Source organism: Nuphar pumila, chromosome 3 (genome assembly GCF_984573655.1).
Source record: "Nuphar pumila chromosome 3, dmNupPumi1.hap1.1, whole genome shotgun sequence".
In the NCBI taxonomy this organism is placed as follows: domain Eukaryota; kingdom Viridiplantae; phylum Streptophyta; class Magnoliopsida; order Nymphaeales; family Nymphaeaceae; genus Nuphar; species Nuphar pumila.
In genome coordinates this window covers 7,274,253-7,298,637 of record NC_143251.1, presented here as the reverse complement: position 1 = coordinate 7,298,637, position 24,385 = coordinate 7,274,253, and the positions used below count along the sequence as shown (strand labels likewise).

The 24,385-nt window shown below is 41.5% G+C and overlaps 1 protein-coding gene across 1 annotated transcript; it reads right to left on the bottom strand.

The window, feature by feature from the left end:
- Positions 1–1,253: 1,253 nt before the first annotated feature.
- LOC149841801 (ethylene-responsive transcription factor RAP2-9-like) lies at positions 1,254–2,424 on the bottom strand. Its single transcript, XM_090001167.1, has one exon. It carries the CDS (start codon positions 2,247–2,249, stop codon positions 1,725–1,727), a length of 525 nt encoding a protein of 174 aa, XP_089857293.1. The 5' UTR covers positions 2,250–2,424; the 3' UTR covers positions 1,254–1,724.
- Between the last annotated feature and the right edge of the window lie 21,961 nt (positions 2,425–24,385).

Sequence of the window (24,385 nt, the reverse complement as noted above, 5' to 3'; positions counted from 1 at the left end):
TTTTCCAGCTTCAATCTAAGAGTCGATTTCTACTAGATCTTCCATGCTGCATGAGGTTAGATAGATTGACTCAAAGCAACATTGGATTGTGAGATCCCAACTAAATTGTAAGTGCATTCGAATATATATATATATATATATATATATATATATATATATATATATATATATATATATAGAGAGAGAGAGAGAGAGAGAGAGAGAGGTGTCAGGATGTCAGCTTGAATCCACGAAACCATAAATGCAATGCAAACTGGGGCACGACATAATTTGGACCACTTACCATGCTATCAATGCGTACTAAAACCGCAAACAAAGCTAGACCCAAAGAGGGAAAAAGGGGCACAACAAACAACACAGACCCGGACCACCGAAAAGACCCTCTCCCAACCAGCAGCAGCAGTAGAGAGCAACCCAGGTTAGTTCCGGTGGGCCCCGCACTCAGGTAAAAAACTGCCAGACCCTACCACGTGATTGGTCCCCACGACATGACGGTGCTGATCAACCGACCCTGTCTCTACCATGAGACCTCCACGCATCACATCCTTGCCTCATATCCCAAGCATAGAACCAAATCAATCGCAATCACCCAATGCCAAAGATAGACGGCACCCAACAAGGATGGCCCACGAAGCCCTTATCTCCACGCAGCCGCGCCTACAGAACCCACGTCTCACCAGGACCAACCGAACTAAAAGTAGACACGCAACCGCCCAGCCATAAGAAGTCACTAAAGCCCTCAAGGGCCACCAGGCTGGACCCTTATCCATCGCCCCCATCCAACCAGGCTTCCCATCTCATCCATACACGTGTCACTAACCGATCTTTTGATATTTGTCCTCCGCAATAAATAAATGAGGCAAAAAGAAAAAAAACAGAAAACAAAGACGGGCCCGCTCGCCAAATGGGAGAAATTTGCAACCACCGCCGCCCTCCGGCCTTGAGAGGTGACTCCGGAGTAAACAATCCACCGCCATACCTTATCTCAGAAAAGAAAAGGTAGGGGACTAGCGCACGCGCACCGCCCTCGCCACCCACACTCCCACATGCCACGCCATCATTACCGCCTCTCCTTCTTTCACTCTCTTTATTTAATTTCGCCTCACTCCTCAACCGATGGTCACGCGCTCACCGTACGCAACGTGCTCCTGAATACTCACAGCTTGTTCTACAAACACGCGGTCTATTTTTTCCACAATTGCAGAGAGGTGCCTCGGTGGAAGGCGGAGATATTACAAGTTTACAGAGAAAGAAAAAGAAAAAAAAAGTTTTCTGTTATACAAGTAATTACAAGCCCCCTCCCCCCTGGTAATTTCTTCGAAAAAACAGGGGCTTATTTATTCTTTCACACAACCGAAGAAATTAGAAAAAAAAAAGCAAAAAGAAAATAAAAAGAACTTGAAAAACCTTTTGTCCTATACGCCCTTACTAATCTAAGAAAACGACAAGCATCTCCCATAGCCTCCGCCGGAGAACGGGAATCCCCGAACAACCCTCCATGATTTTCCAAGGAAGCAACTTCGAAAAACTTCGCACAACGCGAAACTTTCTGGATACCGGTGGATAGAATCGCCATTTTCTCCATTATCCAGACATCTGGTTTCCATGATTCCAAGGGGTAGAAATGTCGATTCCAATGTAGAGGGACGCAGATGTAATATCGATAAAACCAGAGGGCAAAGAAGGGAAAAAAGGATAAATTTCTTTTTTCCAACGAATTCCACTCATCGTTCACCGCCGTCCCCGGAAAAGCTTCCTCCGGCCTCCGACTCTGACTGATCCTCGTCGGAATCCGTTGGCTCTTCGTTCAAATTCGGCTTCTTCTTCTTCTTCTTCGGAGGCGACGGCTGCTGCTGCTGCGGCATCTGTGGTGGCGGAGACGCGGCGGAGGAGAGCTGGGCGAGGGCGTCGACCCGGGCGCCGACCTCGGTAGCCTTCTTGCGGATGGACGCCGGTGACATGTCGGCGAGATCGTCGGCGACGATTTCAGGGAAGTTGAGGCGGGCGGAGGGGCCGCGGAGGTAGAACACGGCTGTGTCGTAGGCCCGGGCGGCCGCGACTGGGGTGGAGTAGGAGCCCAGCCAGATCCTCGACCGCTTGTTCGGCTCCCGGATCTCGGCGACCCACTTGCCCCACTTCCTCATCCGGATCCCTCTGTACGGCTTCTCGGGGTGCCCGGCCCGCTGCCTCTTCATCGCGTGGGTCGCCGAAGCGGCCGACGCCGACGCCGAGCAACACTCGCCCTCCATGAAAGAGTCTCCTTCTGAGAGAGAGAGAGAGAGAGAGAGAGAGAGAGAGAGAGGTTAGGTTTCGGGAATTGGGGAAGGGTTTGCGTTGAGGATTAGATATTACCGCATACATATACATATATTATACCGCGCGGAATTCCGGCTTGGGTTCTCTCGCCGACCCGAGAGACTCGTGTACGTCTTCTTCCGGGTTTTTTTTTCGGGGTAATTATGTGCGAAGTGGCGTCGGGGCTCCATATTGTTGCGAAACTGGCTCTCTTATATAGAGAAATTACGATGTACCATCAAAGAAAAATCGCTCTCCTCAACCGGGACCGTTGACATAAAAAACTACTGGTCTTTTTGCTTATTAGGTTAGGGTGTATTTTAGCTTGGTCAAACGAACCGAACAAGGGTTGTTCGCGCTGGGCTCGCTTACAGCAAGCCAGTGTTCAGTTTGGCTCATCTGAGCCCAGTTGAGCTCGAGTTTGTATGAGCCCAAGTTAGATGAATCGAGTCACCAGCTGACTTGTTAAATAAGAAAACCATTTTGTTGTAGGGTCTATAGTGAAAATAGAAATGCTGACCTCTTGTTTGCCTACACAACCAACTAAATAAATCAAGCTTTTATATGTTTTTTAACATGTATTACACATAAATCTTATATAAGCTCATATAAAACAAGCTGACTTGAGACAAATCATGCTCGGCTCAGTTACACTATACCAGCAGCTTTGTGACTCGCCTCACCACACCAACTTGATGATCACAAACAAGCTTAAGGCGAACCAAGTCATGAGCTGCTCAGTTCATTTACCAGCCCTAGTTTCTAGCCAGAGATACACACCGTGTGTTTTAAATTTGTAATGTTTGGTTAACTTGATTGCTTTCAAAATTAGTTTCTACCATAGGAGTAAAGCCTTCGTGAGCACCTATAGACCATACTTAAAAGGGAACCCACCTTATGAGACAAACACGATCAAGTCAATTGAACCATCTCGTGCTTGAACAAGATTCGAGCCGGTTGGAGAGCCAAGATTAGAAACTTCGTAAGAGTCTAAACCCAACATAGGGCTCCTAAGCATCGAGCCGCCTTGGGAGTGGGCTCTATGGCAATACCGTGGGGTTTGGTCTAATAGAAGGGTAATTTGGGAAAACATTGAAAATAAGGAAAACATACGCTTTGATGCCGACCTGCCGCTCAAAAGATGCACCACGTGGTCGCATCTGGACGATCGAGCTACCGACATGCTCCGCCTCTCTTCCCCCAACTTTACGATGCTTCGAGATTTGTGATGCCGTCCACGTGGCTGGAAGAGTCCACGTCATCGCCCACCGACATTGGGTGTGCCTGGTTTACTTCTTTACCTGACTCTGTCCGGATGATGTCGACGTGGACTCCGCCACGTCATGGAATCCTTCGTGGCGGTTTCTGACAGCTGTCGGTCTCAAGGGACGGCTATTGGCTGCACGGCTGCTAAGAGAGCGGCCCCGCTAACGTGCTGGTTCCAGCACGGTAAAGAATCGATTTGTAGGACCGAGCGATGCCGTCAAGTCTTCGGGATGAAGGGTCAAGATTCGTTTTGGCTTGGGGGCTGGAACTCCAGCCCAATTATTCTGGTGAAGAACTTAAGGGCAACGTTGTCGGTATCGTCTCGGGCCATGAATCGTTTTCCAAACGATTCAGGTGAATCGGGCGATACCGACTCAGCACTGAATCGCCCAACTTTTAACCACAGAAAGCCACATGTCAAAATAATATTAAGAAACTATTTTAACTAATTTTCAGATTTTTTGAAAATTAGCGGATTTAGGCCAGTTCCGTATTGATTTTCTGGCTATATGATACGAATCGGGCGATTCAGGCCGATACACACGATACTTACAACATTGGTTTTCAACCCAAAATGTGGCTAAAGATATGAAAATGTATGTATTTTACTTATTTTCACGTTCTTTAATTTTTCTAGTTTTTACATACACTTGAAAATGGTATGATATTATATATAAGTACTAGTAACGCAAATTTATAAATTAAATATTATATTGATATGCATTTTGTACAGTCGTTGACATGTTTGTCAGGCTGGGCTGTGTCGGTCTGATAAAGGCCCGAGATCAGCCCGACCCACTTACAATCAGGCCCGGGTTGAGCTCGGGCTTGGGCCCTTTAAGCCCGACCCAATTAATGTGTTGGGCTTGTCGGATCTTATACATACTTATACATTTTGCATATGAGTGCCCAATTATCTAATCGGGCCGGGCTGCGTCTAACTTTATTCTAACAAGGGCTGCAAAATGCAGCCCAAGCACAACCCGAATCTGGCTGAGTACCCGAAGTTCGAGGGGCAGCCTGGCCCGATGACCACCCTTAGGTTGCACCTTGCATCATTTTTTTTATTTACATAAAAATTTATTATTTTGAATATGAAATTTTGTTGCAATTGTAGGAATTTATTTTTTGAAGCTCTTGAAAAACCTATTTATAGGCTACAATCTTATTACTCTAAACTTGTTTTCTACTAAACAAACTACCTACATGATACTGATGGGGTCAGAACCAATTTTCTACTAGATAGTATGTACAGTCGACATTGCAATGTATAAGCCCTAAAATACTTGTTTTTTTTCTTGAATTAAGTGCCTAACTATTCCTTGCACGCAATGACGATCCTACAAAAGGTGGAAAGAAGATTGGACAGTGAAAATTAATGAATAAAAAACATAAACTTATCAAGCCAACCTTGCATAATAATGATGAGGATCATGCTTAATTACGTGAATACAGAAAAATCTCAAGTACTGTACCAACCATAACTAACACATGCTTAATCACTAGACTAGCTTCAAAAAAATATGTAGGCGTTTGATTGCGCGATAGGACCTTGTAGAACAGGCTTCTTTGGACACTGCTAGCCAGGCGCGGAGGTGTCCAGAACAAGTCGAGTTTTTGTCTCAAGTGTTCCACCTTTTTTCTTTCTTATTGTTTTTGGTTTTTGTTCCAGGTGTCCCAGACACTTCTGCTCCAGGGGAAGGGTTGGAACACCAAACGGCCCGTGTGCCAGGCAATCCACCCATCTTCCATTTGTGTCAGGCAGGTGGGGGTGTGGACAGCAGCAACCAGCAGACACTGCTGTCCGAGAAATCAAACACCCCTTTCATGTTAAGATTTGGTTGATCTAACATTAACCATAACGGTATATTATAATATTGATAGCACCAGTACCGGTGAAATGAAAATAACACGGGGGTTGATCTACAGATAGATGTGTTTGAAAGTAACAAGTACTGATCCAAATTCACATACAATTTTAGTAGAAAAAGGAAAATCACATACAATTCCAGGAAAAAAAAAGAAACAGATCAAATATATTTAATATAATCCGAATGGTTCTTATTTTAAGCTCCCATATCCAAGAATAAAGTGTCCACTTCGGTTCGACTTAAGCCCGATCCATTGGCGCCCCAGACATTGACACACACCAAATATACAGCTTAGTTGTCCAAGAAGAGAACAAAGAGTATGTCAATCCAGTGTATAATGATAATAAAGCACTACAATAAGACAGGAAGACGGAAAAGCCAAAAAGAAAAAACAAAGAGGCCTATCATAAAATATGGTCTGCAGTGTGATAACAGCTGTAGTAACTGATACTAAAGAATGAGAGGGTGGTGTATGTTCTTCCCTTATGATTCACTGAATCCCACGTCTGTGTTCGGGGGTCTGAATGAGCACCACGTATACAAGCACATGGGGCTTGTATTCCAGTGTATGTTGACATCACTTAGCATTGGAGTCTGGTGTGGTTGCAAAGACTTAAGTACCCTTTCTTGCTATTCTTCTCATAAAATGACGGTTTGAGAAAATAACAAAAATGCCCTTCATTCAAAAAAAAAAAACAAACGGTTCAAAAAAAGGACAAACTTGTCCTCCATCCAGAAAGTCGAGGATGATGTTGACTCTTCAAAGTCTACACAGCGAAACAAACCTTAATCATTTCGCCGATGGTGATCCGGCGAAACGATGGTGAGCCGACGATCCGATGGTGAACCGGCGATCCGATGGTCATCCGACGAAACGAACCTGAGCCATCAAAAATGCCTGTTTGAACTTTTCATCGTCATCTTCTTCTTCTTCCTTCTTCGTAAAACACTGTAAAACCCTCTCTCTAGAGAAGAAATCAAGGGAGGCAAAGAGTTTCCCCTGGAGAAGGCCATGAACATCAACCCTCTCACTCTCTCTCCCTTCTCTTTCTACTTCTGTGCACAACCAGCAGACGATCCTATATTGCTCCATCAAACACCGACTGACCTGCACACTGACTGTAGCATCGTTCAACTTGATGAGTTATGGAGCCTGATTTAGAGTTTTTGCCCTTACAGGAGGGGGGTCCAGGGGCTCCCCCCCGTCGCGGGTACCGCTGCGCGGTCAGCGGGCGAGGGGTCTAGGGAGGGGGCTCTGGCGGGGGGGGGCTCAGGGGGCAGCGCCCCCCAGACCAAATTTTTGGGGGCCTTGTATAATTTTTTTATTTTCTTTTCCTCTTTTAACTATCGAAAAAGAGCAATAAAGCATTTTGTTTAATCGTGGGGCTCATGTTTCCTTCAGTTGTTTCTTGTTCGAAGTTTTCGTAACACCCCTTCCCACAATTTTTCTATTTTTCTTTTTCTGTTTTTTTCCCATGATTTTTTTAATGACTCCTCTACAATGATTGTTAGTGTTGTCCGGTCTTCAACGAGCCCCACAATGATTTATAGTATTGTTCGGTCTTCCAACAATGATTTATAGTATTGTCGGGCCTTCCTACAACGATTTGTAGTGTTTTCGAGTCTCCAATGAGCCCAACAATGATTTATAGTGTTATTCAGCCTTCTAACAACGATTTGTAGTATTGTCGAGCTTTCTTACAACGATTTATAGTGTTTTCGGGTCTCCAACAAGCTCCACAGTGATTTATAGTGTTATCCGGTCTTCCAACAACGATTTGTAGTATCTTCCACAAATTACTATAGCGATTTGTATTGTTTTGGGGTCTTTATCGAGCCCCACAGTGATTTATAGTGTTGTTGGATCTCACTATAGCGATTTGTAGTGTCTTCCGCAAATCACTATAGCGATTTGCAGTGTTATTCAGTAAGCAAATCGCTGTAAATCGCTACCCGAATTAGGATCAACTTGTCAGGACCATATCTTCTTAACTAAAGGTCATATTCCAAATCCGTAAAAAGTAGTGTCTTCGTTATTGAGTCTAATTTATTCCTGTAAATTTTTAGCGATTTCTATGGTCATTTTATTCCTCATTTTAACTAAAAACCAGACCCCTAATATTCTGTGTTGTGCAACCCAAAAACACTACAAATCACTATAGTGATTTGCGAAAGATACTACAAATCGTTGTTGGAAGACCGAATAATACTATAAATTGCTGTGGGGCTTGCTGGAGACCCGAAAACACTACAAATCACTGTAGGAAGGCCCGTCAATACTACAAATCGTTGTTGAAAGACCGGATAATACTATAAATCGTTGTTGGGCTCGTTGGAGACTTGAAAACACTATAAATCGCTGTAGGAAGGCCCGACAATACTACAAATCGTTGTTGAAAGACTAGATAACACTATAAATCATTATGGAACTTGTTCGAGACCCAAAAACACTATAAATCGCTATAGGAGGTCCGACAATACTACAAATTGTTGTTGGAAGGCCGGATAACACTATAAATCATTGTGGGGCTCGTTGGAGACCCGAAAACACTACAAATCGCTGTAGGAAGGCCCGACAATACTATAAATCGCTGTTGAAAGACCGGACAACACTATAAATCGTTGTGGGTCTCGTTGGAGACCCGACAACACTAACAATTGCTATAGAGGAGTCATTAAAAAAATCATGGGAAGGGGTGTTACGAAAACCTCGAGCAAGAAACAACCAAAGGAAACATGTGCCCCACGATTAAACAAAATGCTTTATTGCTCTTTTTCTATAGTTAAAAGAGGGAAAGAAAATAAAAAAATTATACAAGGCCCCAAAAAAATTTGGTCCGGGGGGCGCTGCCCCCTGAGCCCCCGCCAGGGGCGCCCCCTGGACCCCCGCCCACTGACCACGCCGGGGGGGGGGGGGGGGGGGCGAGCCCCTGGACCCCCCCTCCTGTAAGGGCAAAAACTCTAAATCAGGCTCCACAACTCATCAAGTTAAATGATACGACCCACGCTGGGAGGAGCCCCCAAACCCCCTCTTGTAAGGGCAAAAACTTTGAATCAGGCTCCACAACTCATCAAGTTGAACGATGCTACCCACGTTGGGAGGAGCCCCCAAACCTTTCTCCTGTAAGGGAAAAAACTCTAAAACATGCTCCACAACTCATCAAGTTGAATGATGCTATCCACGCTGGGAGGAGCCCCCAAACCCTCCTCCTGTAAGGGAAAAAACTGTGAATCAAGCTCCACAACTCATCAAGTTGAATGATGCTACCCACGCTGGGAGGAACCCTCAGACCTCTCTTTTGTAAGGGTAAAAACTCTGAATCAGGATCCATAACTCTTCAAGTTGAATTATGCTACCCACGCTAGGAGAAGCCCCTAGACCCCTCTCCTGTAAGGGTAAAAACTCTGAATCAGGATCTATAACTCATTTAGTTGAATGATGCTACCCACGCTGGGAGGAGCCCAAAACCCTCTTCCTGTAAGGGTAAAAACTCTAAATCAGGCTCCACAATAGTCAATGTGCAGGTTAGTCGGTGCTTGATGAAGCAATGTAGGATCTTCTGCTGAATGTGCATAAAAGTAGAAAGAGAAGGGAGAGAAAGAGTGAGAGGGTTGATGTTCATGGCCTCCTCCAGGGGAGATTTCTTTCTCGGATAATCCTGCAGTGCAGAGACTGAGTCTTAAATAATCATCTTCGAGGCACTTAAGTCTTTACAACCACTCCTTTTCTAGAATCGTTATTTTTTTTGGCACCAATGGAGGAGAGGGTACTTAAGTCTTTGCAATCGCATCAAACTTCAACACTAATTAATGCTGACAAACATGGGGATACGAGACACACATGCTTAATTACATGGTGCTTTTTGGGACCCTCGAGCATGAGATGCCCTGTTTGGGGGGGGTAACATATAACCTGCTCCGTTGCTTCAAGTGCGTGCATCGAAGTGGAGAGAGAGAGGTCAAGACACCTTTAACATGTTTAGGCCATATAAGGCCTACATCCACGAACACAAAACAACCTCACTTCATACCTTTTAGAGGAGCACAGGTAGACCATATATACAGTAGGGCAATGCCCTCATCACACACATTTGGAAAGATAATCCTTGCCAGTAAGGATCGGGTAACCCCTATCACTCTCAACGGTCTCAAGCACATCCTTATCCCCTCACACGGTGAGGGGAGGGCCATCGTGCTTGTTCAAACCCCCCCCCCCCCTCAAGTTGGGAGATAGATGGATATCGATCTCAACTTCCTGAGAATCTCGTGAAACTGTGCATTGGCCATTGGCTTAGTGAAGATGTATGATAGTTGTTTTGAGCTCTTGGTGTAAGGGGTGTATATATCCTTGGACTGAACCTTTTTTCTGATGAAGTGACAGTCTAGCTCGATGTGCTTTGTTCTCTCATGAAAGATTGAGTTGGCAGCGATGCAAATTGCTGATTGGTTGTTGCAGTTCATCTTGATGGGAGTGTCAATGTTGAGACTCATTTTAGTAAAGAGAGATTTGATCCACGTAAGCTCGCATGCAGTGGAGGCCATGGCCCGGTTCTTGGATTCAGCACTGGATCTAGATATAGTGCTTTGCTTTTTACTCTTTCAGGAGATTAAGTTGCCCCCAACAATGGCGCAAAATCCCATGGTGGATTTCTTATCAGTATGACTTCCTGCCCAATTGGCATCAGAGTATCTTTCTATGCAGTGATGCCCATTTCTTTTCATCCAGATTCCTTATTCAGGAGTCTTCTTGATATATCTTAAGATTTGATTGACTGCCAGTTGGTGTTGTTCCTTGGAGGCGTGCATGAATTGGCCGACCAAGTTGATAGCATAGGTGATGTCAAGCCTGGTGACTGTGAGATAGACGAGTTTGCCCACAAGTTTTTGGAATCTTTCAATGTCTTTGAGAGACACCCCTTTATTATCGATTCTAACATTTGCCTCGATAGGTGTGTTTGCTGGCTTGATCCCCAATTTTTTGGTTTCTTTCTAAAGATCTAAGGCATACTTTCTCTATGAGAGAAATATTCTTTTTTTGGAGTAAGCCACCTCTATTCCTAGAAAACATTTGAGTTTCTCAAGGTCTTTGATGTCGAATATCTGATGTAAATAACTTTTGAGATCTTGAATCCCCTTGGGATCATTGTCGGTTATCACAATGTCATCCACGTAGACCAGTATGTATACTTTGGAGTTGATTGAGTTCTTGACAAACAGGGTGTTATCGACAATGGAGCATCAAAAGCCTTTCTTAATGAGGGTGTAATGCAATTTTGAGTACCATGCTCGAGGTAATTGTTTCATGCCATAGATAGCCTTTTAGAGTTTGCACATGAGGTTAGGGTTTTCTTTTTTAGAATGCCCAGGGGGCAGATTCATGTAGACTTTCTCTTCGAGGTCACCCTGTAAAAAGGCATTTTTGATGTCGAGCTAGGAAAGATTTTAATTGTAATTGATGGCGATGGAGAGAAGAATACAGAGGGAGCTCATTTTAGCAGTCGGAGCAAAGGTTTCTTGGTAGTTGACCCCTTGGGTTTAAGTAAACCCTTTGGCTACCAGCCTAGATTTGTAGAGCGCTATAGATCCATCACTTTTGTATTTTATTTTATAAGTTCATCTACACCCTACAAGTTTCTTTCCTTTGGGAAGGGGTCCTATCTAACACATGTGATGTTTATCTATAACTTAGAGCTTTTCGTCTATGGCTTTGTTCCATTCAACAGAGTTACATGTCTCTTTAAAGCTTTTTGGATCTTGGTGAGCAAAGATAAAGGAAAGAAAGGCAACAAACTGTTTTGGAAAATGGTTATATCTGACCCAGTCCAATATCTGATAGCAACAAACATTATATGTGACGAAGTCATCATATCTAGATGGGAGCCTTGAGGTCCTTTCAAATCTTCTGAGAGTAAGCTCTTGAGAACTAGATGAGGGACCATGATTGTCTTTGTCTTCATGTTTGTAAGTGATAGTCATGCCTTCGGTGGTAGATTGGTTCTGGGACGCAGTTAGGAGAGCGATATCATCAATGGGGCACAAGTTTGGCAGGGCTAGATCCCTTGCAGTCTCCCCCTCATTGAGAATAGAGGGTGTGCTAGGAGAGAAGAAGGGGATTCCTTTATCAAAATAAATGTGTTGAGATACGTAATTTTTTTTGCTTTTCATGTCATAGCATTCATATCCCTTATTAGTGCTAGAGTAGCCGAGAAACATGCATTTGATTGCCCTATGAGTGAACTTGTCACAATTTTAAGGTAGAACCCACTTGTATACCACACACCGAAAGGTTTTTAGAAGATCAAGAGAGATCTTTCTGCCTTTTAGAACTTCTAAAGGAGATTTATTTTTGAGCTTCTTTTTTGGTACTATGTTGATCACACAGCAAGCGGTGGCTACAACTTCATTCCAATATTTTCTTGGAACGTTCATTTGAAATAACAAACTCCGAGCAACCTCCATGAGGTACCTATTTTTTCTTTCAGACACTTCATTTTGTTGGGGAGTTCCCACACAAGTGGTTTGGTGTGTGATGCCATGGTTGCGCTCAAAGCTGTCTAGATCCCTATTGAGGTATTCAGTCCCATTATCAGTCTGCAAAGTTTTTATCTTGGCATTGTATTGGGCTTCCTCCATAGCATAAAAGTCTATAAAGTGATCTAGAACCTCATCTTTGGATTTCATAAAATAGACCCACGTGGTTTTAGAAAAATTGTTTATGAAAGTGACAAATATTTAAAACTCAAATAAGAGTCAGCTGGGGCTGCCTCCCACACATTTGAGTGGACGAGTTTGAAGGGTGAATCCAAGATTCTTTTTGATAAAGGAAATGGTGGGCGAGCCATCTTATTATAACATCATACATCACAAGACTTAGAATAAGAAATAGTGTTAGGAATTAGAGTTTTCAAAGCAATATCTGACGGGTGTCCAAGTTGTCTGTGCCATTTCTCTCCATCCAGAGAATCATGGTTGAATATGAGTGCCATGCAACCAGGATTCCGTGAGACTCCTTACCCTCATGAATCATCATCTCCATCGAGCGATCTTAAAAGATCACGTTAGTAGGGGAGAATATCACATTATAGTTATGAGATTTGGTTATTTTGTTGATTGACATGAGGTTAGAAGCGAGAGAAGGCATGTAGAGAACTTCTCCTGTTATGCCTTTGTCAAAAAAATTGGATTTTTTTCTACCCCATGAACAATGATGTGAAACCCATTGGCAACGGTCACCGGGCTCTTGTGGGGGCTGGTTTTCATATTGGTCATGTGATTTAGGGCTTCAATCATGTGGTCGATAGCTCCAAAATTGATAACCCCACGTATTTTGACCATAAGCAGATAAGAGGGATGAGTGAGTACCTGACTTCCCCATAAAGGATTAGTTTGTAGTTGCCGGTGCTACTGCCATAACTATTGCACTACCTTTCGTGATAGCCTGCAATAGCTTTGAGAGGCTCTCAAGGGTAATAGGGGGGTCGGTGTTGCTACTGGAAACATGAGCTGCAGTGGTCTTTCCCTTGTCTGAGCCATTTTTGGACATCCCAGACCTGCCCATGATTTTTCAACATTGATCCCTAGTGTGACCCTCCTTCTTACAGTAGGTTCAAAAAAATTTCTTGCCTTTGAACTTTGACATGTTGGGATGATTCTTGTTATGTGGACGATCTTGTTCTTCATTATGCACAATAAAGGTTAATTTCTCTCCAAGGTCCTGGGGGTTGAGCTTAGTGACATTCATCACCTTTCTTTTAGCTTCATCTCTCAGGATGGTAGAGCAGACATTGTTAAGTATAGGGGTTCCCGGGTTATGAGGATTTGACTCCTCACGGCCTCATAATCAGATTCGAGGCCGACAAGCATTTGAAACATCTTCTCATGCTCACACCTTTTTGAATCGTAGCAGGGTCGTAGGTATGCGTCAAACTCGTCCTATATTGCCCTAAGAGAGCCCAAGTATTCACTGAACAAACAATTGAGTTTCTTAAGGTTGCTGATGTCCTGAGAGAGTTGATATCATCTGACAAGATTGTATTGCTCCCTATAGATTTCTTTGGTAGTGAACCGTATATCAGTAGCGGAGTTCATAGAGGAATCCCTCGACAATTCTTGATTCCATTGAGTTCAGCAACCAAGACATGATGTGGTGGTCTGAGGATTCCCATTCCAGGCTAGATCTGAGGCAGCGGGGGCTGGTTTCTTTCTGTTAATGTGACCCAACTTTCCCTTGCTGCTTAGGTACAATGAGGCAGATTTGGATTATGAGAGATAGTTGGTGTCGTTCAAGGGAACTATAGTGAGCTTCAAGCTCAGATTGATCTAATCCGCTGCAAGGGCCTTGGGAGTTGAGGATGTGGCTGAGATGGTGACCTTTCCTTTATCGATAGCCATGAGCAACGAAGGAAGATAGAAGGGATTGACCCCACACTCGGGTATGTTCAGTAGAGAGGACAATAAACCAACAATGACAATGGGCAGTAGGGATGTAGTGGCAGAACCACCGTCTGCAGTAGTGGTCAAGGATGACTGGTAGCACCAGTGATGGTGGTAAATAAGGAACTGCACCCTTAGAACTAGTGTAAGCAGTCGTCCTCTTGCAGCAACAACAGTTTAGCGTGGAGGAAAGGCTTCATGTGGATGATAATCAGTGAGTGCAACACAGAGAGATCTTCCTTGCTTTGATACCATGAAGAATCCAAGAGCGTGCATCAAAGTGAGGAGAGAGAGAGGTGAAGACACCTTTAACGTGGTTCGGCCATGTAAGGCCTACATCCATGAACACAAAACAACTTCACTTCATACCTTTTAGAGGAGCACAAGTACACTATATATACAGTAGGGCAATGCCCTCATCACACGCATTTGGAAAAATAATCCTTGCAAGTAAGGATCATATAACCCCTATCACTCCCAATGGTCTTGAGCATATCCTTATCCCCTCACATGGTGGCACACGGTGGAGGGGAGGGCCATCTTGCTTATCCAACAAATACACACACACACACACACACACACACACACACACACATATATATATATATATATATATATATATATATATATATATATATATATATATATATATATATATATAGAGAGAGAGAGAGAGAGAGAGAGAGAGAGAGAGAGAAGTGGGTAGGTGCTTAATGATACATGCTTAATGGGGTTTTCTGCTCTTCTAGTATTTTTTTTGCAGTTCTGACCCCACAAATGTGTTGGGCATGGTCGATTTATGAGGAATCCACACCTGGATTACATTAAGCACTTATCTATTACTCTCTCTCTCTCTCTACACACACACACACACACACATATATATATATATATATATGAGAGCTTGTAAGAGAGTCATTGGTTAATGCAATGGTAAAGTGCTTCAGCTGCCAAACACAGAAGTATGAGCCCACGTTCAAAGTGTTATGGAACACAAATATGCAAACACATGAAGAACATATGTTTACATGGTTCGGCTATGACTGCCTACATCCACGGATATAAACGGTCTCTTTATCAGACTTTTATTCACATACTCCTTGGATACATGCTTACACAATATATATAGGATTCCAGCACATTCAACAATAACTAATTGTTGGAGATAGACAATCTCAACCAAATGGAAAGAGGAATCAACAAATTTGGAAACAAGATAAACTGACACCACATTCCACATTTTGAGGAGATAGAATGCAAAATTATAATCACTCTTGTTGAATATGGACTCCTTAAATCTTGGAGAGATAATGATTCTCACCAGCTCACGATAACATTCTCCCCCTCAAGTTGGTGCACAGATATCTATCTGACCCAACTTGTAGCTTAACTTGTGATGCTTCTCACGACTTAGGGATTTGGTGAAAATATCAACCAACTGCTCTTGACTTTCAACATATGACGTGTAGACTTCTTTAGCCTGGATTTTTTCTCTCACCAAATGACAGTTGACTTTAATGTGTTTGGTTCTCTCATAAAAGACCAGATTAGCTCCAATGTATATAGAAGCCATGATGTCACACTTAAGTTCCATCGGTTAAAATTTTTTATGCCCATATCGAGAATGAGAGCCTTAATCCAAATAAGCTCACAAGTACATGCGGCCATGGCACTGTACTCAGCTTCAACACTGGATCTAGCAACTACTGACTGCTTCTTGCTCTTTCAGGTAACAAGGTTCCCACCAACAAAAGAGCATAACCCAGTTGTAGACCTTCTATCATTAGGGTCTCCTGCCCAATCAGCATCAATAAACCCCACAATGTCAAGATTTTCATTCTTCTTCATAAGGATCCCCTTCCCTCGACTTCCCTTAAGATATTAGAGAATTCTGTGAGCTGCTTCAACATGAATAGATCGTGGTTGATGCATGAACTGATTGATTACACTTACAATATATGTGATATTAGGACGTGTAATGGTCAAATATATTAACTTTTCTACAAGCCTTTGAAAACTCTCAATGTTAGCAACAACCTTTCCATCATTTTTCTTTACTTTGCAGTTAGCTTCAAGAGGAGTATTTGCTGCCTTTGCTCCAATCACTTCAGTATCTTTAAGAAGACTTAAAGTGTACTTTTGCTTACACAAAAAAATTCCTTTGTTAGAATGAGCAACTTCGATGCCAAGAAAGTATCTTAGTTTGCCAAGGTCTTTGATTTCAAATTTGGCGTGTAAGATCTCTTTGGTTTTTTGTATCATAGCTTTATTGTCTCCTGTCAAAATTATGTCATCAACATAGACTAACAGAATGACAGTGCCCTGAGAAGAAAGGTGCACAAATATGGTATAATCAGCAGTACTACGATTGAATTTGATTTTAATAAGAACTTCACTAAGTTTGGCAAACCAAGCCTGAGGAGATTGTTTGAGACCATAAATGAATTTTTGGAGTTTGCATACTTTCCCAAGACCACACTTATATCTAGGCGAAGGGTCCATATACACCTCTTCTTCCATCTCACCATGAAGGAAAGTGTTTTCAACATCTAATTCGAAAATGCCATACTGCTTATTTGTGGTAACTGAAAGGAGAATGCGGATAAAACTCATCTTTGTAATAGGTGCAAAGGTTTCAGTGAAGTCAATGTCATCTTTCTACGTATACCCCTTTGCCACTAGTCTTGCTTTGTACATTTCCATGGATCTGCCACTATTATATTTGATTTTATATATCCATCGACATCCCACAATTTTCTTTCCTTAAGGGAGCTCAGCTAGATTCCAAGTAGAGTTTTTTAGTAAAACTTTCAACACGTCGTCCATCGTTGATTTCTATTGAGGGTCTTCAAGAGCTTCTTTGAAACTCGAGGGCTTGTGATGAGCATAAGTCTTGGATAGGTACATTTGATAGGACATTGATAGTTTAGAGAGGTCAAATAGGTGTTCTATAGAATGGGCGTTAGATGCTTTGGTAGTACAATGGGAATAGTAATTAATCACTAAGTTTAACTGGAGGCCTAGTGGGTCGAGACGATCTCCTAGCATTACAAATTTCTTGAACTGGATTGGACAAAGGTATGGCTGACTTGGGGTAGGATTGGGCACGAAATTTGGATCTGTAGAAGAGGTATTTGGATCTAGTATGAAAGTGGGACTGAATTCTTGGATAGAAGAGTCAATCAGTCCATTAGGTCTTGGAGAGTTAAGACTGAGGTCAATAAAAACCTCAGGAATAGGTAAGATGGGACTCAATATAAAACTTGACATATCTGGTTGGTTCTCCCTCTCATTTGGGTGCTGGTAGTAGGGTTCATTTTCAAAAAATCTCACATCTCTTGATGTATATAGTTTTTTTGTGATTGAATCGAAACATTTGAAACCCTTCTTAGAGGACAAATATCCTACAAAAACACATTTGATGGCTCTTTTCTCAAGTTTGGTTTGAAACTTGTCTTGAAGATGAACAAAACACTTACACCAAAAACTTTCAAATGATTGATGAAATTTTTTCAATTTCTCACATTTTACATAAGAATTTTATTTTCTAAACTAGAGCTTGGAACACAGTTTATGATGTAACAGGCTGTAGCTATAGCATCAACCCAATATTGTTGAGGAATGTTCATATAAAACATGAGTGATTGGGCTACATTGAAAAGATGACGATTTTTCCTTTCGACGACCCTATTTTGTTGAGGAGTCCCAACACAAGTAGTTTGGGGCAATATACCTTGTTGAGTCAAAAAATCACTAAGAACATTATTATACTCCCCTCCATTATCAGACCTCAACCGTTTGATCTCCCAGTCATATTGGTTAAGCACAAGATTAAAAAAAGTTTTAAAAACTTTGGCTACCTTATTTTTATGCTTTAGAAAATATACCCAAGTAACACGAGATTTATCTTCAATAAATGTAACATAATATTTAAAACCAAATATAGAGTCGATGGGGGCAGGACCCCACACATCAGAATGCACCAATTAAAAAAACATGTTACTTCTATCAGAAGAGTTTTGAAATGGAAGCCGAGTAGCCTTAGCAAACTTGCATGCATCATAAGATAATCTATCATTATTCAATTCTGGCAGCAACAATTTTATGATTCTAGCATAAGCACGTTCAAGACGGGAGTACCAAAGACTATAAAAATTACTTGATTGAGCATAACTTAACAATGCTCTAGTCGGTTGGTTGAAAATGTATAATCGATCACGTTCGATTCCTCTACCAATCACCTTATTCGTTCTCCTGTCCTGAAATACCACATTCTTTACAGAAAAAACAACCAAAAAGTCATGAGTTTTTGTAATCTTACTCATGGATATGAGATTAGCAGCAAGTTTAGGAACAATGAGAACTTTAGAATCAACATCTTGATTGATAAGTTTAACATTTTTGGTGCCAGTGACCATCATGATTGATCCATCGACAATATATATCGGTTTACTTAAACTGGTCAAACCATCATCATGGTTTGTCATGTGGTCTGAGGCTCCAAAATCAATAATCCACTCGTTGTTTGAAAGACATGAAAATAAGGCATGGATTTTACCTTGTTGGTCGGCAGGAACATCACTGATGGGAGTAGTAGATGCTAAGTTTGTCTTAATAATCTATTAGAAAAATCAAGCTAGTTTGTCTTTGGTGACAAAATTAGCCAAATCTTTCTTTATAATAGTCTCCTTCTCATGGTTAGGGCGACCAACAAGATCCCAGCACCAATCTTTGGAATGTCCCATTTTTTTTACAATAGGTGCACTTGAGTTTAGGGCTTGGTTTAGATCGATCTTGAATAAAGTTGTTTGATAACTTAGTGGGTGACTGATTTTACTTGAAGCCAACTTGAAAGGTCATTTGTTCTGTCGGTTCTTTAGTTTTAAGGCTCAGATTCATGACTTTTCGGCGGGTTTCCTCAGGTTGGATCATGGCGCACATCGAGTTGTAAGATGACATGGGCGTCGTCATCAAGATCTGGCTTCGATATTTTCATAGTCAGGGCCAAGACCTGCGATTACTTTAAAAACCTTATCTTCCTCAAACTATTTCTTATTTTCAAGAATGTCACCTGTTGGGGATCAATATTGACTTAATTCATCCCACATTCCTCTAAGTGTACCTATGTATACACTAAAGAGCTTGTCATCACGGGTATATTTAGCAATCTCTAGTTGCAATTCATATATTCTTGCAAGGTTGAATTGTTCCCCATAGATTTTTTTAACAACATCTCAGATTTTCTTTGAGGCGTTCATAAACAAAAAACTTCTAGCAATGGTCAATTTCATAGAGTTTAACATCCAGCTCATCATTATATCATTCTCAAATTCATATTTATATAGGCAGGATCTAAGAGATCTGCTTTTGGTTTTTTCAGTGATGTATCCTAATTTGGACCTACCACTGAGAAACACCTTAATGGCCTTTGCCCAACTCAGGTAGTCAGTCTTTGAAATCAGGGTGTTGGTGATTTTAAGTAAATTAATGACTTTGATCATGGCAACTAACCTTAGCATCGACAGTATTGGAAGAAGTCAACCCATGATCAGTATTACCAGTAGTAACTCTTCTGTCTTCCGCCATAAGATCAAATGCTCTTCAATCACAACAAAGAGCTTTGCTCTGATACCATGTTATGGTACACAAATATGCACACACATGAAGAACAAATGTTTACGTGGTTCGGCTATGACTGCCTACATCCACGGATATAAACGGTCACACCCTCCTTGGATATATGCTTACACGATATATAGAGGATTCCAGCACATTCAAGAGTAACTATTTGCTGGAGATAGACACAATCTCAATCAACAAATTTGAAAACAAGATAAGTTGACACCACATTCCACATTTTGAGGAAACAAAATGCAAAATGATAATCGCTCTTGCTGAAGATGGACTCCTCAAATCATGGAGAGATAATGATCCTCACCAGCTCACGATAACACAAAGACGGTGGTTGAATGAGACAACTGAATGGTTAGGTCACACTCATAGCTGAAGGGTCTTGAGTTTGGACTCCTGAGGGGGTGATCCCCATGTCTTAAAAAAAAACACAAAGTTTCAAGGAATGGCCACTTAATGCAGCATGCAGAATATCAGGAACACCTCCATTCTTCCCCTCTCAATCACCCCTGCAAAACAAGACTGCATTAAGTATAGTATGGCCTTTAGGATGATCCTTGCAAATCCATCTTTCATATAATGTTATAATTAAATCGTCTCAAATGATAAATAATATAGTAATTACTGAATCAGACATAATCAGATATGACCTAATCAGATTCCCAGTCAGATATAGTGGCAGATGAAAAAAGCTATCGTCATATACATATACGATTTGTTATTTAAACTAATTATGGGGTGCACTTTGTGCATCAGGATTTGGATGGCAATCGGATATAGACTCGGATATGGGGTTAGATATAAATCTCTAAAGCCAAATCTGATTCGTTTAGTTAATCGAATCTGAAATGCTTTTACCAAATCCGACTAAACAAAAAACAGTTGGTGGGATATCTGAACCAAACCCGATCCATGGGCCCCAAGGGGGGTTGGCGTAGTGGGGTAGGGGTCTTGGCTGCTAGACGGGCAGTCAAGGTTTGATTCTCATGGGCATCACCCCTCTGCGCAAGCCAGTGCCGGGGGGGGCGGGGTCCTAGCCTTGGAGTTTTATGCAGCCGGTATGATGACCGTAGGTATGGCAGGCTGAGACAGTGCGACCAGGTCTTTGTGCATGGTGCAGTTTCTTTGGGTTATAAATTCAAAAAAAAAAAAAAGTCCGATCCATGGACAACTATACTTTAAACTACATCCAAGTTTGCCTTTATGAAGAGCGCCTAATACGTACAACAAAGGCCATACTGTGATGGAACCAGCACATCATTGATGGTTGTTGATGTAACGCTGCTCTAATGGCTACAAAAGTGTAAAGTAAACCGATACTACAGGTCCCTGAGGGCCCTGTGGCCATTGTTCATATTGCTTTCGTACTTATCTTATGTGTCGGTCGAAATGTGCTAACATTAAGCCACAAATATTTGCATTAGCTTGCCCTTCATTAATGATGGGGTTAGCTTAAGATAACTCTGGTTGCATGGGTACCATCTTGTGAGGTGGGCCGTTCGATCTACAAAATCAGACGGTCATGATGAGGGTCATATCCAAGTTCATGTTTCTACAATAAATTCTTGGTCCAACTAGGGGTGGGCATCGGCCTGTCCCAGCCCAGGCCCATTTAGAGCTCGGCCCACCAGGCTTTAAGTGCGGCCCAGCCCGGAGATGGCCCAGTTCTTAACGAGCTCGGGTTTGAAGAGCAGCCTATGAACCAGCCCGTTGACCGAATGGGCTAATGTGAAGCAGGCCGGCTCTCGCCCAGCCCAGCCCAAACCCAGCTAATTCGTACAACTAATTAGATAAATAATAAATAATTAACAAGTTTCAATGTAGCCAACTAATTATCTTTCTAATTTTCATAAAATTAATGCAACTAATTAAGATAGTTACCAAGTTACTATATAATTAATTGATTTTTATATTATTCAAAATTAATAAATAGCTCAGGCCCTGTCGAGCCAGCCCCGTAGAGCACAGGCCAAACCCTGACCTGGCCCATGTATATAACGGGCCGGGTTTGGCCTGGGCCTAAAACCTTGACCGAAACACAGCTCATGGTAGGTGGAGCTGCTCAGCCTGTTGACCACCCCTAGGTCCAACTACATGTTTGGATTGTGAATTTAATGGTTTAGATAAGGGACATATCCACGGTTCATGAACCATGAGCTTAATTTATGTTGGCTCATGCTTAGGGGGTGTTTGGGTGTACCCACTTATCCAGATAAACGGGATAAGCTGGGAAATCACATTATCATCAATAATATAAGATCTCACTTTCTGCCCTAGATCTGGATGCGGTTGCATCCAAACACCTCCTTAATATATATAATTTTTGAGATAATGGGAAAAATTTCCTCGCTCGCCTGGTTCATTGGTGTAAAACCCTAGGTCTTCCTTGCCCACTAGCAAATACACCTGGGGATGAATACGTACTCTCATAGGGTTCGAACTTGTGACATCTTGTCAATTTGGTGACATGCATGAGTGGCTCCTACCAGATGAGTGGAGACTTCGTTGGATATTCATGTTTAATATCTGTGAAAGACAGTTAGTCCCCTTAGCCAAGGAAAGCAAACCCGAGAGGAGAATCCATATCTTCCTGGATGCATTCTCCACAAAGGTGACCAATTGGAACATTGGATTTGGGTCGAATCCATATTAGAAGTACGGTTGTCAACGATTTTGGAACATTAGCTTATTTTACGAGTTCGAATGAGCTCTTTACTAACCAAACATGAGCTGAGCCAGCCCTACTTCTTGATGAAATAACTCATGGTGTGCTCTTTCATTATAGAAATCGGTGCATTTAAATAGTATGCTTTTGACTAGGGGTGTCAACGGGTCGGGTTTGGTTCAGACCCAGGTGGAATCAGACCTGGCCCCGATTTTTCAGGTATGGCATCGGGTTCATCTAATTGAACCCATCATAAGAGAAACCATACCCGTATCCGCTAAAAACTACATGAACCAGACCCAGGCCATACCCGATAAAATACTATTTTTTAATAATTTTTACATTGAAAATTTGCTAGTCTAATTAATCTGAACTCGAGTTGGGCCCAGGTATGGTATAAAATTTAACAAACTATACCAGGATCCATATATTAATCAGACCTTCAGGTCAGAACCAGAGTCTTAATTGGGTCTTCTTATTATCACCCGTACCTGGATTCTATAGGGTTTGAAATGGGTCGCATCGGGGAAACCGACCCGTTGACACCACATAATTTTTTTGGGTCTTTTGAAGTATAAATGAAAAAGTGTGGCTAATTGTAATAATAAAAAAGTTATGTATGTGATAACTTAGGTAGCATTTTGTAAATGCCTTCTAGAGAAAACTTTTTACTGACTGGAAGTTGGATCAAAGATTTGGACCAAGTACCACCTTTGATTAGTACCAGTCAGTAGCCTACCGTATAAAGTTTAGCACAAAAGGCATGGACAGGGCATCGTGATTGAAGTCGGCTTCATGCACATGCAAAGAGCATTGTCATGGATAGGGTTTGTCAGATTAGTGGGATCAGTGTCGGACCCAGATAAACCCTTAGGCCTCATCATTTGAAAGGTCAGCCCACTTATGTCTACATCATGGCTTTAAGTAGGTATCGCTGCATTGGACGACTAGCTTAAAAAAATGGGACAAAACCCGCTACCGTTTTTTTTTTTTTTTGGCTTTAGTGGCGCTTTGAGAGCATTGCTAAAAGTGCTAGTTAGGCTGGAACTTTTAGGGGCACTATAATGCTTTTTAAAAAGGATGTTTCCAAGTGTTTTAGCAGCGCTCTGAAAATACTGTTTTTTTTCATGTTTTTTGTGCTAACCGTTCATTAAGACTGCTATGGATGACCAGTATGAGTGCACTGGTAGTTACACACCTAAAGGTTGCACAGCTACCACTCACTATATAAATAAATAAAGAGAAAGAGAGAAAGGATGCCTAGGGCCTTAAGTGCCTTCAGCAGCCTACTACCAGCAGTTTACAAGTTGTCTTTTTCAAATCTATCCGCACATGTGCATTCGACATGATAGATTTGTTAGGAAACGATAATTTGAATATTTTTTTTGATAAAAAAATATAATTTTTTAAGCTTTAAATATTTATGATATTTTTATAAAAAGCACCATCAATTTTTCAAACCTTATAAAAACCTACCTGCACATACAATTGAATGATGCAAGAGTTCATTTCTATAAAGTAAATATGCACAACACATCTATATGGTCAGATTCAAGAAAAACATAAAAAAAAACCTTTCAAAAGCCTCATAGGCAGCGATGAGCATGGATCGGTGTAGGCAGCTACTCTCTCTATATAAGAAAAAATGTTACAAATATACAGGTACTACTTGACAAGTGACATGAGTTGTTACAGTTTTTGAAAGTAGGACACCAACATAAATATTTTTTTAATATCTTATCATTAAAACTAATATATATTATTAAAATACTTTTAAATATATTTAAAATATTAAATTTATGTCAGTATATATTGCAAATGGTTATATGACAGCATGCTGAAACAACTTGTTTTAGAGAAAAAAAAAAAGAAAAGACAATATTTAAACAATTTCTTGTTGAAAAAAATCCTTTGTATGCATCTTCTAAGTTGGATGTACCATTTTGACAAATATTCATCCTCTTTCAACCATTCTTTTTTTTTTTTTATATAAAATGTACTTTTGAATATCTATGAAACAATTATTCAAAAGTACATTTTCTGCAACAGACCTTCTAAAAGAAAGATTTGCTGTGTCCCAATCGTGTCACTGTAGACATGAAACTTAAATGGCGTGTCACTATAACATAGGTTATCAAAAACCTTTTTTATGCTCCTAATTAAGGCTTAATTACTCTGGTAACTATGAGATGGACTTTGTGAACGCCACCAAGTTGATGGGATG

Coding starts and splice junctions, on each gene's coding strand:
- LOC149841801 (XM_090001167.1), bottom strand. CDS start 2,249: ATGGAGGGCGAGTGTTGCTCGGCGTCGGCGTCGGCCGCTTCGGCGACC.